Source organism: Copadichromis virginalis, linkage group LG13 (assembly GCF_057382275.1).
Source record: "Copadichromis virginalis isolate Kocher_CV1m ecotype Utaka linkage group LG13, C_Virginalis_male_GT1.1, whole genome shotgun sequence".
NCBI classification, from domain to species: Eukaryota; Metazoa; Chordata; class Actinopteri; order Cichliformes; family Cichlidae; genus Copadichromis; species Copadichromis virginalis.
The window spans coordinates 29,597,207-29,610,462 of NC_140630.1; the positions used below are offsets into that span (position 1 = coordinate 29,597,207).

A 13,256-nucleotide genomic window follows, 5' to 3' on the forward strand; every position below is an offset into this window, starting at 1 on the left:
TCTACTATCATTAACTTCCAGTCTTTTAATCCAGCACTTAATTAATGACTTAATAAAAACAAGTGGAAACAGGTTAAGCTAGAACTGTCCTATATTGCAACATCATATTTATTGGTAAATAATTACAGGACAGAATGTCCTCACGTTGACAAAATAATGGAGTAACTCATCAGGACATTTCACCTCTGCAAGGATCTGCATGGAGATAGGCACACGGTCCTCACAACATCAGCACTGAATGAGAGTTTAGCTGCACACAGATTCCACATGCATGTGTTTGGATCTCTGTGTGATAGACACAGCTTGTCCCAGGTACTCACTGCACCGTATGTCTTTGAGTATTTCTTAACCATGTCCTGGAAAAGGCGAGCTAGACCTGTTTAGCCACCTATTTCCCGTAATGCCCCTCCTCTGCTGCTGTCTCCTCCCATTTCCCTCAGGTCCCCTCCTCCCCCTTCTCTCCCCCTCTTTCTCTTTCTCCCTTCACACTGTAAATAGTTGCTGACTACACCAGCTCCACCTGAATGAATTTGCTATCAACTCACAAAATTAGACAGAAATTACTACAGGGTAGTCCTTTCCTCATTGCATTTATTATAAACAGGAGGTTTATTTTAATGGCATTTATACACTTCCCTTATTTACTTACATACTTCTCGATTACATAAGTTATGGGAATTTATCAGATTGCAATATATTACTAAATATAGAAACAAAAACTGGATATTTTTGTCCTACCCTGTGCACAAATAAGAAATTTAGACTAAAGCTGACTTCACACTATAAAGCTCTGTGTTTTTCAGTTACCTCAGTTTTGCATGGGGATTTAAAGAGTCCGTTCACTTTTGTGACTAATATTGATCTGAATTAACAGATCAATAACAATGCCAGGATCAAAACTAGCTCTCTTTCCCACTGATTTGTCTATGAAGTTTGGAGCATGCCTTTACTTCCATTCTCTGATCCTACAATTTCCAAACTTCCTGCTGCACATTTTAATGATAGGTATTGTACAGTATGTGTTGCTAGAACAGCTCCTTATGCAAGACCCAACTCATGTTCAGAGCAGGGAAAATCCCATGTAGCTGTTGCTGTGAATGTTTGACTAGAAACAGTATATACCTGTCTGTTGATGAGTGTTCAGCAGACATGTGTGGCCTCATTGTTTTCACTGATTATTTTTCATGTGAGGCACACACACACAAACATCCACCCAATCCAACCCAAATCAGGAAGTGTATTAGCCACTGCTGAAAATACTTTTAAAGTAGCAGTAAGTACAAATTTGCACACAAAGGAGTTGACTTTTGTACTTCAGTGTTACCCAATGAAAATTGGTACCAAATGTATAGCATTCAAAAACACGATTTAAAACGAGCAGGAACCAAACAAAGACGGACTGAACTCCATCATGATCAAGTGTATAGTTTGTCTGTGTGACTTGTCTTTTCAAATCACCACATTTAGTTTTTTCTAATCAGAGACCATAGCTGAATGACCTACAGCTATTTGGCTAGCTAGTTTGTTTAGCAATTACAAAGGATGCTAAATTTGGCTAGTCAAAAACTGGCTTAAAATGAACCTGCTTGAAAAAACAAAACAGCCACACTGTTACACTGCTACAGCTTTAACTTTAAGCCTTGTTAATCCAATAGAACAAGCAGTAAAATGTAAACAGAAAGGACAGTATTTAAGCTAGCTTATTCAGTCCAGACATAACTGAACTGAATAAGCTAGCTTATACCGGACCTAAGTTTAATTTGCTAATTTTCCAATAGACAGGTTTAAGTTTAAGCTTATTGTACTAAAGCTTATTCTGGAAACTAAAAATACAATTTAAATAGAATATGCTATAAAAATATATTATAGAAAAAACAAACAAACAAAAATGCAGCACTAAGAGCTTACTAGTTTAGTCCTTTAAAACAGAGTACAAAGTTCTTGAAGCAAGCCAAAACTGCCATCATTCATTACTAGAATGATTGCAGCTTACTGACCATGGCCTGATATATTTTTTGCGATAGGTTATTTACTTTACTACAGCTGCTTTTTGAGTATTGTGGTTTCATTTCTAGCTCCTTCCAGAGTTCCCAAATCATGTCTCACCACTGAAAAAAATGTCATGCTGATTCAATTTATCAATATGGTTAGTCAAGAAAATCCTAAGTGCACTTGTGATAAGGAGATATGCCTGCTCCCACTGAAACTATTGCAGCTCTTTACTAGCCTACTGCATCAACATGGAACTGCAAATGGCTGGTGCACTGATACTGGTTCAGCTGTTGATTATTTGATTGCAGAACAAAAGGATTCAGTGTCATGATGCCTTCGCATCAGATGACTTAATAATAATTGCCTGCATTACAACACAGTTACCTAGTTTGACTCCTTTGCCTCTACAGTCGTGACATTACTGCATTTCCCTTTTTTGACAAGCAGCCACTCAACTGTGTCAACACAATGTGGCAGACAGACGCATTAAGTGGACACGGACTTCGAATAGCTTCTGTACGTTCCACCAACATTTTTCTCTTGGCAGTTCCACTTTTGTTAGAGTTTGTTTATTCCCCTCTGTCATGTATATTTGTACAATACCAAGTAGTTGACACAAAGAGGAAGGGTGAAGCTGTGTGTGTAAAAAAAGTACGCTCAACACTCTCAGGTCATTCCAGCGTGCTGCCCATAAAAAATACAGCAGGAACCCTGGAAGTTCAGAATGAGTGCTGAAATTGACATGTCAGATATACGGCACTGGGGAAAGGTTAGGGATTATTTGAACTAATCTTTACTATGATCACCACCTATTTCGGTTGTGTAAACACAGGAATATACAGGGCAAGTTTCTGGCTGCCCCGCCAAATTTATTTCCAATTGATTTAAATGTACATCTCAGAGGCTCTTACAAAAAACTTTCTTTTGGTTCCTCTTCATTTTGGTGATTTCTTGCTCATTCAGCATTAGCGGGGAATAGATTGCCTGTCTTACAGCTCCAAGACCCAAACCAAGTTTATACTGCTGGGTTCTTTGTGCTCAAAGAGAAGAACAAACAAAAAGGGACTAGGAAGTATGAAGCAACCAGAACCCTTGGAACGTCAACAAAAAATAGCAATTTTTAGCTTTATAAAGGGAACAGTTACAGTAACTGTTACTGTCATTGCTAAAAATTGTGGGTGGGTACTGAGTTCAACTAAACTCTTTCAGTTTTGAAAAAAAGGTGGAAGTGATATCCAGTGGGAGAGAAGAAACTGCTGACCAACAATGTGATAGCGTACAACACATAACCAGAGCTTGGAATGTGTGTTAGCTAGCAGATGTCAGGGTTTGTTTTTTTTCTTTTGAACTTTAATCAGCATCCGCTTCATAGGTTAGTTTTTTTCTTTAAACTAAGCAACTCTAGAAACTTTTATCTAGCTTTGTCAAAAGGTTGCTTTTTTTCCCAAGTTTTATGCTAAGCTAAGCTGCCTAAGCTAAGCTATTGTGGTTTTGCAGTCGTGTAACCGCTACATGTTAACTTTTCTGAAATTTTGGTGATGCTTTGGGCCCAGTGACATACGCCTACAGACTGGTCACATACCACTGTTCACGATGGAAAAATGTGTATTCCCTGACTAGGTTGGCAAAAACCTCAATCTTATTGCTTTAGTCACTAGCAGATTGTTGCAGTCACCTGTAGTTTGCACTGAAGACACCAACTTGTCTGCAAACACTAAACCAAGTACTAGTGAAACAGTGAGAAGTGTGAGACAAAAATGAAGCAGAGAATATTGATCTACAGTAAAAAAAAATAGAGCCTTTTAAAATGTGTTGGTCGTGCTGAGATACAACTGATAATTTGATACATTTGTTTCTGACAGTTTAAGCCCAAAGTAGCATTTCTTTATCATGTAGAAATACTGAGAAGTATCATTAAAACTGCTCTTCTTTTTCTTGTATCAAAATATCTAAGGGATTAAATGTGTAGTTAAAGTGTATTTAATGTTTTTACTTTCATGTTTAAAGTGTATTTAATGTGACAGATAGGAGCGTTTCACTGGTCCGGCTCACTTAAGATCAAAGTGAGTTGCCTGTGGCCCACAACGTAAAATGAATCTGACATCCCTGCCATAGAGGTTACCTAACCCTTATTTTGAAAAACCTGTCTTTCGATAATAGTATTCTTTCAATTTGCTTTCACAGTCCTGCTTCGGTGTTACAGCATTTTTGTGCATCATCAAAAAGTGTTTACCAAAGAATGCAAGCTTGATACAACCCAACATGTTTGGCATCATGTGGGACAAGATTTACAAAAAGTTCCAGATTAGATTTTTCCCAGAAGAGTGGCAGATGCAGTATTTTTACAACCAACAATCACACTTACAAATCCACAACCTTTTAGCATGTAATAAATTAAATATCTTTAGTTCTGTGAATTAACTCAAGTGTAAAAATCATTCTTCTTCCAATATCATCACAATCTGAAAAGGTCACAGGTCACAGTTGCATGGCACGAACCCCTAAATATCAGAAGCATCATCAGTTCAACAGTCTTCCCCCACTCAGTGTCACCACAGGCAGAGACTTGGATTCGCACCTTTGGCCCTGGATTCTGACACCATCACGCCACAAAAAGGCAGCCTCGGTATTGTACACCTACGCTGTGAGATCACACTGGTGTTTTCTGTAGTCCCACCCTAGGGAATCTAATGTGACAATGCTGCGCACACCCCACCCCCACCCACCCACATGCACCAACAGTGCTTGACATCACAGGACTCCCTCCTGGTTCTTAGTGGTTTTTTAAACCACACTGTACACCTCCTTTGCTCACGCTCACAGCAGCGGAGTCACAGATCACCCCCTCAGTTAACTGACGTTACCGAGAGCTAGTGAACGCATCCTCAAGCCAATCTCACACAACAGGTTAAAAGTCAAATCTTGAAGCTGCTGTCAGCAATATTTCTGACAACAGAAGTCTTATAATGCTAATATATATATATATGTCTATATCTATAGATATAGACATATATATAGATATATATTCTACTCGGCAAACAAGTATCCATCTTCTGTTAGTGTCAGAGGTGTGAAACTGTGTCAGCGGCATGTTGTTTCTTTTTGCTAAGCAGGTTACAGAGGATAACACAGAGATGTTATCAGGTCTTAGCAACTTTACTGTCTAGATAGAGGAAATTGTGTCATCTTGGGTGCATTAGAGTGGGGACAGGAGACTTTGTAGTGTTGTATTTTCTTTGGTTACCAAAAGCTGTTCACTCACATTTCACATTCTGACTGCCTGTTATAGGTTTTGTAATAAAAATCCAAACATCAGCAACGTGTTGATGACTCTCGTCAGATTATATTAAAAATGACTGCATATTAGTTAGTAAAACCATGGTTTTTAAACAAAAACGTGTTCTTTGTTTAATTACAGAGTACAAACAGGGGAAATTCCCTTTCATCTGTAATATTAAAGCCCACAGAACTGCGTCAGTCTTATCTGATGAGTCACAGCACCCTCTGTTGGACAAAAGCACAAGGTGCAAATGTTTTTTAAGTTGATGACATTCTGAGATGACCTCACACGTCACCCAATTTCGTCTGCCTTTGCTTTTTTTCCCCTCTCAGGGGTGTAATGACTGTTTTACCTGTAAATACTGAATTTTTGACTCAGGTCTGTATATATATATACGGTATATATGGTGGTGTATAAATATATACACCACACCAGACAAGACCCCAGGGGCAGGCTTTGTAGAGATGCCCCTGAGACAATTCAGCACATAACAGCAGGGTGTAAGGTGCTAGCAGTCAGGGCATACATGGAATGTCATGAATGTCATGACCAAGTGGCTGGCATAGTATCATACAGGTCATACTGTGCCAAGCACGGCCTGGAAGTCCCAAGGTCAAAATGGGAGATGCCCCCTAAGGTGGATGAGAATGACCAGGCTAACATCCTGTTGAACTTCCAGATACAGACAGACAAACTGGTAATGGCTAACCAACTAGACATAGTGGTGGTGGACAAGTAGTGGAAGATGGCTGTAGTGACAGATGTAGCTATACCGAATGATAGCAACATCAGGAAAAAGGAAGTCGAGAAGCTCAACAAGTACCAAGGGCTGGGAGAATAGCTTGAGAAGATGTGGAGGATAAAGACAACAGTGGTCTCAGTAATCAGGTAATCTGACTACTCGGTACAGTGACCCCCCCCCCCAACCTGGGCAAGTCACTCTAGGAGATCAGACGCAGTCCTAGGAACAGCAAAGATACTGCGCAGGAGCCTTGAGCATCTGGTAGAGGACCGGAGGATGAAGGATAAAGACCGCCTGCAGGGAGAGAGGGAAATTTATACCATCCAAGGTGTACACTCAGTGCAGGGGAACAATATGAAAACAGTGTCACCGAGACTGGAGATAGAGTAATACTGGAAGAGCATGTGGGAGAAGGGACCCATAACAACAATGCTCAGTGGCTAGCAGAGCTAAGACCAGACCACAGCAACCTCTCTGAACAGGAACCAGTAAGCATCACAGTGGAAGACATCCAAGAAAGTTTAACAAGATCAACAGGACCCTGAGAGCCTTCATCAGGAGTTTGTTGATCACTAGAGGCCAACTTTGAGCCAATACCACAAGTCACCATCAAGTGTGGGATCTGTAGTTGGAAGAAGTGTAAATGGTAACAAAGAGAGGGAAAGGAGTCAGGAGGGGAATGTACTACCAGAAGGCAACACTGTAGACATTAAGGACAAAGAGTGGGGAAGTTTTTAATCATATGGATGGCATTTGGATTTAAATTAAAATAAAATGAAATAAAATTAAGATTCCAGATTTAAAATGAAGCCACAAAGGACAATGATTTGTCCAGGAGCATTTTGAGGCAGAAATGAAAGGAAAGGTAGCAAACACAGAGAAAGAAACAGAGAAAATAGCTCTGAATAAAATGTAAAAAGACTTTCAAATACCAAAAATGATTTCATAGAATTAAAGGAAAGCATTAGAAATGTGCATGAAGAAACAAGAAAGACCTCAGCATTAATATTTAGACTTGGACAAGACTAAGACTTTTCCTTAAACAGATATTTCCTGTTTATTTTATTTCAGAAAATAAAAGTTAAGTCTAACCTCACAGATGTCAGAGAACTCACAAAATTAACCGCATAAGGTCATATTTTGGCATAATAGATAGAAAATTTACTTAAATGATGCATTTTGTCAACATTACACTACAGGTCCACAGAGTACTTCACACTGCAGTAACTGAGCTATCACTGTCAAAAGGTTCCTCTGTGGAACAGTGGAGTGGAACGCGGGGGCAAACACCAATTTTGGGCTACTTTTTTGACAGTGAGAGCTCAGTTACTGCAGTGTAACTCCACACCAGATGGTGGCGGTAAAGCGTCTATTCTATGTTTTTAAACAACGATAAAAAAAAAAAACCAAAGGAGAAGTGGAAATACGGAGTAACCTAAAAATCAAACTGGATCTGGTTGAGTTGTTGCGAATGGAATCAGGAAGTAAAAGTTATCAGGCCTTATTTCAGTTTTTAAAAGAGGCGAACCTGTTTGGCAGGATTTGAGATTTTTTTTTTGTCGTCGTTCCAGACCATACTCCATACCAGTTGGTGGCGGTAATGCACCTTTCAATTGTTTGCCAACCGCCAATATAACTGTAAGAAAGAAGAAGAAGAAGAAGAAGAGGAAATACGGGTAGGCAGTAGTGGAAGGAGATTCTGCGAGGGCTCTATATTATTTGTGTACTGTGCACATATATTTTGCTATGGATTCACAGCCCCCGACACGGCCATGGGAAAGGCGGATTCCTGGCTCAGTTGGTGCACCTTTAAATTACAGGTGAGCGAATTTCGGAGGGGCCGCAGTCGCGAGAAGTCCCTCGTGTTTACAGCTGCAGCTGCTCGCAGTTGAAATGCTAAAGTTGTCGCTGTCACTTCGTGCAGGAGTTGTTAGACGACAGTTGACATTTTGTTTTAATAATTGACACGATGGTGAAAATTATTGCAAAACGATGAGTCGTGTTTGCGATTGTAAGAGTAATTGGTTGCCATTAAAAATGCCCCAAAAACAAAAACGGCAACTAATTATTTATCTGCACAGCCGTATAAGTGGCTAACTGCTAGTTTGGTCCTCTGAGGCCGTGTCCTAGGCAGTGCGTCTCGCTAGATTTCTCTCTCTTCTGTTGATTGAGCGTTTTTGTTTGTTTGTTTTGTTGCAATTCTGGTTAACAAGTGAAATTAATAAAAGCCCCAGAAATATTTGAATTGCATTTTTGTTTGTTCTGTAGTTGTTAACAGTCAATTCAGAAGAAAATGTAGCTGCTGTCTTCCTGTTGCTGTTTGCCAACAAACTCAGTTCCTTCGCCCGACAATTTCCTGCAGAAAATGCATATAGAGATATAGCCTCTGCAGAGCGTCTAGGGTCTGGCCCGGGGCCTCCTGGTTGTCCATGCTTGGAACGCCTCACCTAGGAGGCGTCCTTGCCAGATACCTAAATCGTCTCATCTGCCTCTCTTCAGTGTGAAGGAATAGCAGTTCTACGCTGAGCCCCTTTCGAGTAACTGAACTCTTCACCCTGTCTTTAAGGGAGAGGCCAGCCACCCTTAGAGAAGCTCTTGTTTTTTTTGGTTTTTTGTCCATTTGTCAGTCCTCTGCTCACCTGTCCCCAAACTCGTAAACAAGACCCAGAGAAGATTAAACTCCTCCGCTTGCTGCTGCAAGTCATATTTTTTTAATTGTCTTATTATTATATTCGGATAATTATAAAAATATATGTACAACAGTTTGTTTATGCTGTCCGCTGGCATTTGTGTATATACAGCAGTATTCTCAAACAAGCAATAGTGAACGCACCAGTGTGAGGCAAATTCCACAATCACAGTTCAATCAGTCCCCCCCCCACCTGACACTTTTTTCCACTTTAAGGGGGGAAATGGAATTAAATCTGCACACATCTTTATCTTTTTTGGACATATCAACATATCCTTTTAAGGTTAAGAGAATATGGTCATCAGATTGGAGAAGCTGAACAATCAGAGCTGTGATAATGATATTTGAGGTGTGTTGACTGGTTCATAACGTCAGCTCACATGAGAAAACATCCCATGCTAAAAGTTGCCGGTTGATGGTGAGCGGCACTGTGAATTTACTGTGTATTTTCCACAGTCTGTACAGATGAAGAGTAGCAGAGCTGGAGATGAGACGGGAGGAAGAGTTGACTCAATTCAATTACAGTTTATGTATATAGCATTAATCACTAGTGATGGGCAGATGAAGCCCCATGAAGCACTGAAGCTTTTCATCCAATTGGTTCACCCCAACGCGAAGCTTCATTTGCTCTAGCAGGACACCTACTGGACGTAAAAATAATAGCTGGCATGAATTTGAAGAGTGTGGCATTTTGCACACAGCCTGTAAATGTCAACAACAAAAGGAGTGTGTAAAACATGTATATTGTAGTGATGGCAGTATACTGTGTATATTTATAGTGGCAGTATGGGAAATGATTATTTGGAAATGCTTGAAATGGAAATGATCATTTACTGTGAGGTGAGGTGTGGTTGGGGCCTGTTCACATTTTATTCTGTAAAAACTAAATTTTCACTGCTTTTATGACCTTTTTAGTGGGGAGAACATAGCTAGGATTTAATGATTTAACAAATCTTTTGAATCCTTTGTCCTCCACAATGCTAAATGGCTGGGAGTCCTCAATCACCATGCTGACCAGGTCTTCATCTATTTGAGATTGTTCTCCTGAGGAAAGACAATAAAGACAAAGCACAAATATAAATATCACACACGTAACTTATAACAGTTGTATAATATTGTTATATCATTTAGTAACATTACTGCATCCTATATTATCATTGCATTTGATGGCTCACCTGGTCTTGCTCCACAATCGGTGTCCCCCTTATTCTCATGCAAAGCTCTGTAGTGCCTAAGCATGGATGAGGTGTTGCTGTTATATCCCAGCTCCCTGGCACATAGCAAACACTTCACCTTGTACAAAAGTCAAGACAGCTCAACATAAATTGTATTGCACCATCAGTATCATGAAAATACATCTTCTGTAGAAATTCACATACCTTGTTGGGAGGAATAAGATCAAAATGTTCCCACACAGGGGAGGACATCCTCCTCTTCTTAGCTGGCTCCATTCTCTCCTGACTTTCCTCACACTCATAAACCTCCAAACTGTCTCTAACTCTCACTAACCGCAACTCTCCATCAAACACCCACATTTTGAATGAAGTCTGAGGGTTTATATCGCTGTCATATCTCGCGGCAAAGTTCGAACCACTTCATGAACCAGTCACGTGGTACAGCCGGGCAGCGAGGCTTCGGACGTCATCATTTTCAGCTCCTCCCATAAATGAAGCAAGCCTCGATACGCGCTTCGCGGAAACGCCCCCTCCATTACTCGACACACGCTCCGAAGCCTCGATACAGAACGTCCCATCACTATTAATCACAACAACAGTCACCTCAAGACACTTTATACGGCAAGGTGGAGGCCCTATTGTAATACAGAGAAAACTAAATGATCAAAACAACCCTTTTGAGCGAGCACTTGGTGACTGTGGGAAGGAAAAACACCATTTTAACTGGAAGAAACTTCCAGCAGAACCAGGTATAGGGAGGGGCAGCCTCTGAGGACTGGTTGGGGTTGAGGGGAGGGAGAAAGGACAAAGGACACGCTGTGGAAGAGAGCCACTCTATAGAATAGAATAATCCTTTAATTGTCCCACAAGGGGTAATTTGGTTGTAACAGCAGCCAGAAAGACACATATACAAACAAACAGTACACAGGACAGAAACGTACACAATTTTTCTTACATATTTACATATTTGAGCTGTTGAGCAGTTTGTGGACTGTGGTTTAGCTTGACTCCATGACGTTTCTGAACTAATGCTTTGCTCAATTAATGTTGCAATGAATTATGGGTGGATTTTACTGATATTCTATCTTTATGTTGTCACCAAACAGATCTACAGATTTGGGACTAGCTAGAGGCTCCTCCACCTCTGCTGGCCCTTCTGTCCTGCCCAGGATGGCGCCCCCGGTGCCCCCTCGTCAGGTCCAGCAGTCCTACCGTCCATCCTACAGCTCCTTCTCCCAATCTTACAGCCCCTATGGGAGCTCCATCTATGGTGGCTACAGTCCTTACAGCTACGGCTATGGTGGAGGCTATGGTAGCGGCTATGGTGGCGGCTACAGCCTGGGAGGATACAGACACACACCTCACCTTGAAGACGTCCCCCCCAGCAGGTTTGTGCAGCAGGCAGAAGAAAGTAGCCGCGGTGCCTTTGAGTCCATCGAGAGCATCGTCCATGCGTTTGCTTCAATAAGCATGATGATGGACGCCACCTTTTCTGCGCTACATAACGGTTTCCGTGCCGTACTGGAAGTAGTCAACCACGTCACACGACTGCGCGTGCACCTCACCCGGGTTTTGTCAAAGTTTGCTCTGGTGCGCACATTGCACTACTTGTACCGCTTGGTGCAGAAGCTGCTTGGGCGGAGGCTAGACCCTGAGGTCGAAGCCCTGTGGCCCAACCCCAGTGAGGCCACTGGTATGAGATCATCCAGAGAGATGGAGGACCAGGCAGTTAAATCCTGGCCCATCTTAATGTTTTTTGCTCTAGTCTTGGGTGTACCCTACCTTATCTGGAAGCTGAGCTCCACTGCTGACTCTGAAATCAAAGGTAAGGCTTGCAGATGGAACAGCAAGCACTCACATATTCATAAAGATACATTTTGTTTTGTTGTTTGCAATACACATGTAAAGATGAGTCTGCTTGTATGACATCATGTGCCTTTCTGTAACTCTGTGGCAAATAAATTGGGTATCATAGCTCCATATGCCATTAGTCACTTTACAACTGACAGTACAAAGCAAGTGGACTTGTTTTTAATTAAAACAAGTTAAAATTATGAATGTCTTTAATTCAGTTTCCTTGCTTGATTTAGACACTAACTGGGCAAGTGGGGAGGACGACCACGTGGTGGCCAGAGCAGAATATGATTTTACAGCTGCTTCTCAGGAGGAGCTTTCTATGCAAGCTGGAGAGATGCTCAACCTCGCTCCTAAAGGTGATGAGCTTTTTACTGGCTGCGGGACATTTGATTCTGAGTGCTTTGACCAAAAACCTTCTATTTTTGTTTTCCTTATCTTGGGAATAACAGATGAGGGCTCTTCTTTTGTGTGAGCGTGCACCATGTTTACAACTATCACAGTGTTTTCCTCTTCCTCGTGTGTAGAGCTACAGCCCCGTGTGCGTGGCTGGCTCCTGGCCAGTGTGGACGGTGAGACCACAGGGCTCATCCCAGCCAACTACGTTAAGATCCTCGGCAAGAGGAGAGGCCGCCGGGCCGCAGATATGGAGAGGCTCGCTCAGGCCCAGCGGGCGAACACACAGGAACCCCAAACAAGCTTGGCTGCACAAATGCAGACAACTGGAGCCCAAGGCTTTACCCCGGACCCCGCCTCTGCCTCTGCCTCAGCCTCTTCTTCTGCCTCGGCTTCCTCAGAGGACCTTCTGGAGTCAGCGTACAGGGAAACACCTGCTTCATTCAATCAGGGATCATCCACCTCCACCATGCCCTCCAACACACCACTTAACATCCCTGAAAAGACTGATCCATGATCTTTGTGTCCATAAATGTTCATTCATAACAGCGGTTTGCTCAGTGTGTAACTCTGGAGCTTAACTAATAATCTGCTGTTAGTTCATATTTTGGGGTGGTGGACAATCCACAGACCTCATCAGGAACTGTTAAAGTAATTTTCGATTCAATTTTTTTTAACGCAGTATGGACCTTCTTATTACTTGCCAAGAATTGTTTCCATGCACAAGGCTCACTGCGTCTGAAAATCTGAGCTGAATTTTTATTTTTAAACTCAAAGCTTTTACAAAAATAAACAAATGAGTATTCTAAAATGTGTTTTTAGGCGCACTGGCACATTATGTGTACAAGGACAGTGTAAGAACACAGTTAAGGTGTTTTGTTTGATCATGTGATCACATTTTGTTTTGACCCTCACATGTTTGGGTTTCTGTATAGTTTTCTGTGACGTTAATTTGATCTATTCAGAATAAGAAAGGGGCGAATTTTGCACATTTTCAACAGTTACCATTCAGAAATTTTTGGAATATTTAATATGATTATTATGAAAATAAATAATTTAAAAATCGTTTTTGTCCATTGTGCTATAAGGTATCAAGTGACAATGTTAGAAATTTTGTCAAGATTTTCA

The 13,256-nt window shown here is 41.3% G+C and overlaps 2 protein-coding genes across 2 annotated transcripts; one reads left to right on the forward strand and one right to left on the reverse strand.

Annotated features, from left to right (window-relative positions):
* The first annotated feature begins 7,545 nt into the window (after positions 1-7,545).
* pex13 (peroxisomal biogenesis factor 13) lies at positions 7,546-13,195 on the forward strand. Its single transcript, XM_085478409.1, has 4 exons — positions 7,546-7,834; positions 10,985-11,703; positions 11,969-12,091; positions 12,260-13,195. Exons 1-4 carry the CDS (start codon positions 7,761-7,763, stop codon positions 12,643-12,645), a joined length of 1,302 nt encoding a protein of 433 aa, XP_085334535.1. The 5' UTR covers positions 7,546-7,760; the 3' UTR covers positions 12,646-13,195.
* LOC146695930 (uncharacterized) lies at positions 9,565-10,647 on the reverse strand. Its single transcript, XM_085478410.1, has 3 exons — positions 10,083-10,647; positions 9,879-9,996; positions 9,565-9,747 (listed from the first exon to the last, which is right to left on the reverse strand). The coding sequence occupies exons 1-3, from the start codon at positions 10,236-10,238 to the stop codon at positions 9,587-9,589; spliced, it is 435 nt and encodes a 144-aa protein (XP_085334536.1). The 5' UTR covers positions 10,239-10,647; the 3' UTR covers positions 9,565-9,586.
* Positions 13,196-13,256: the final 61 nt, after the last annotated feature.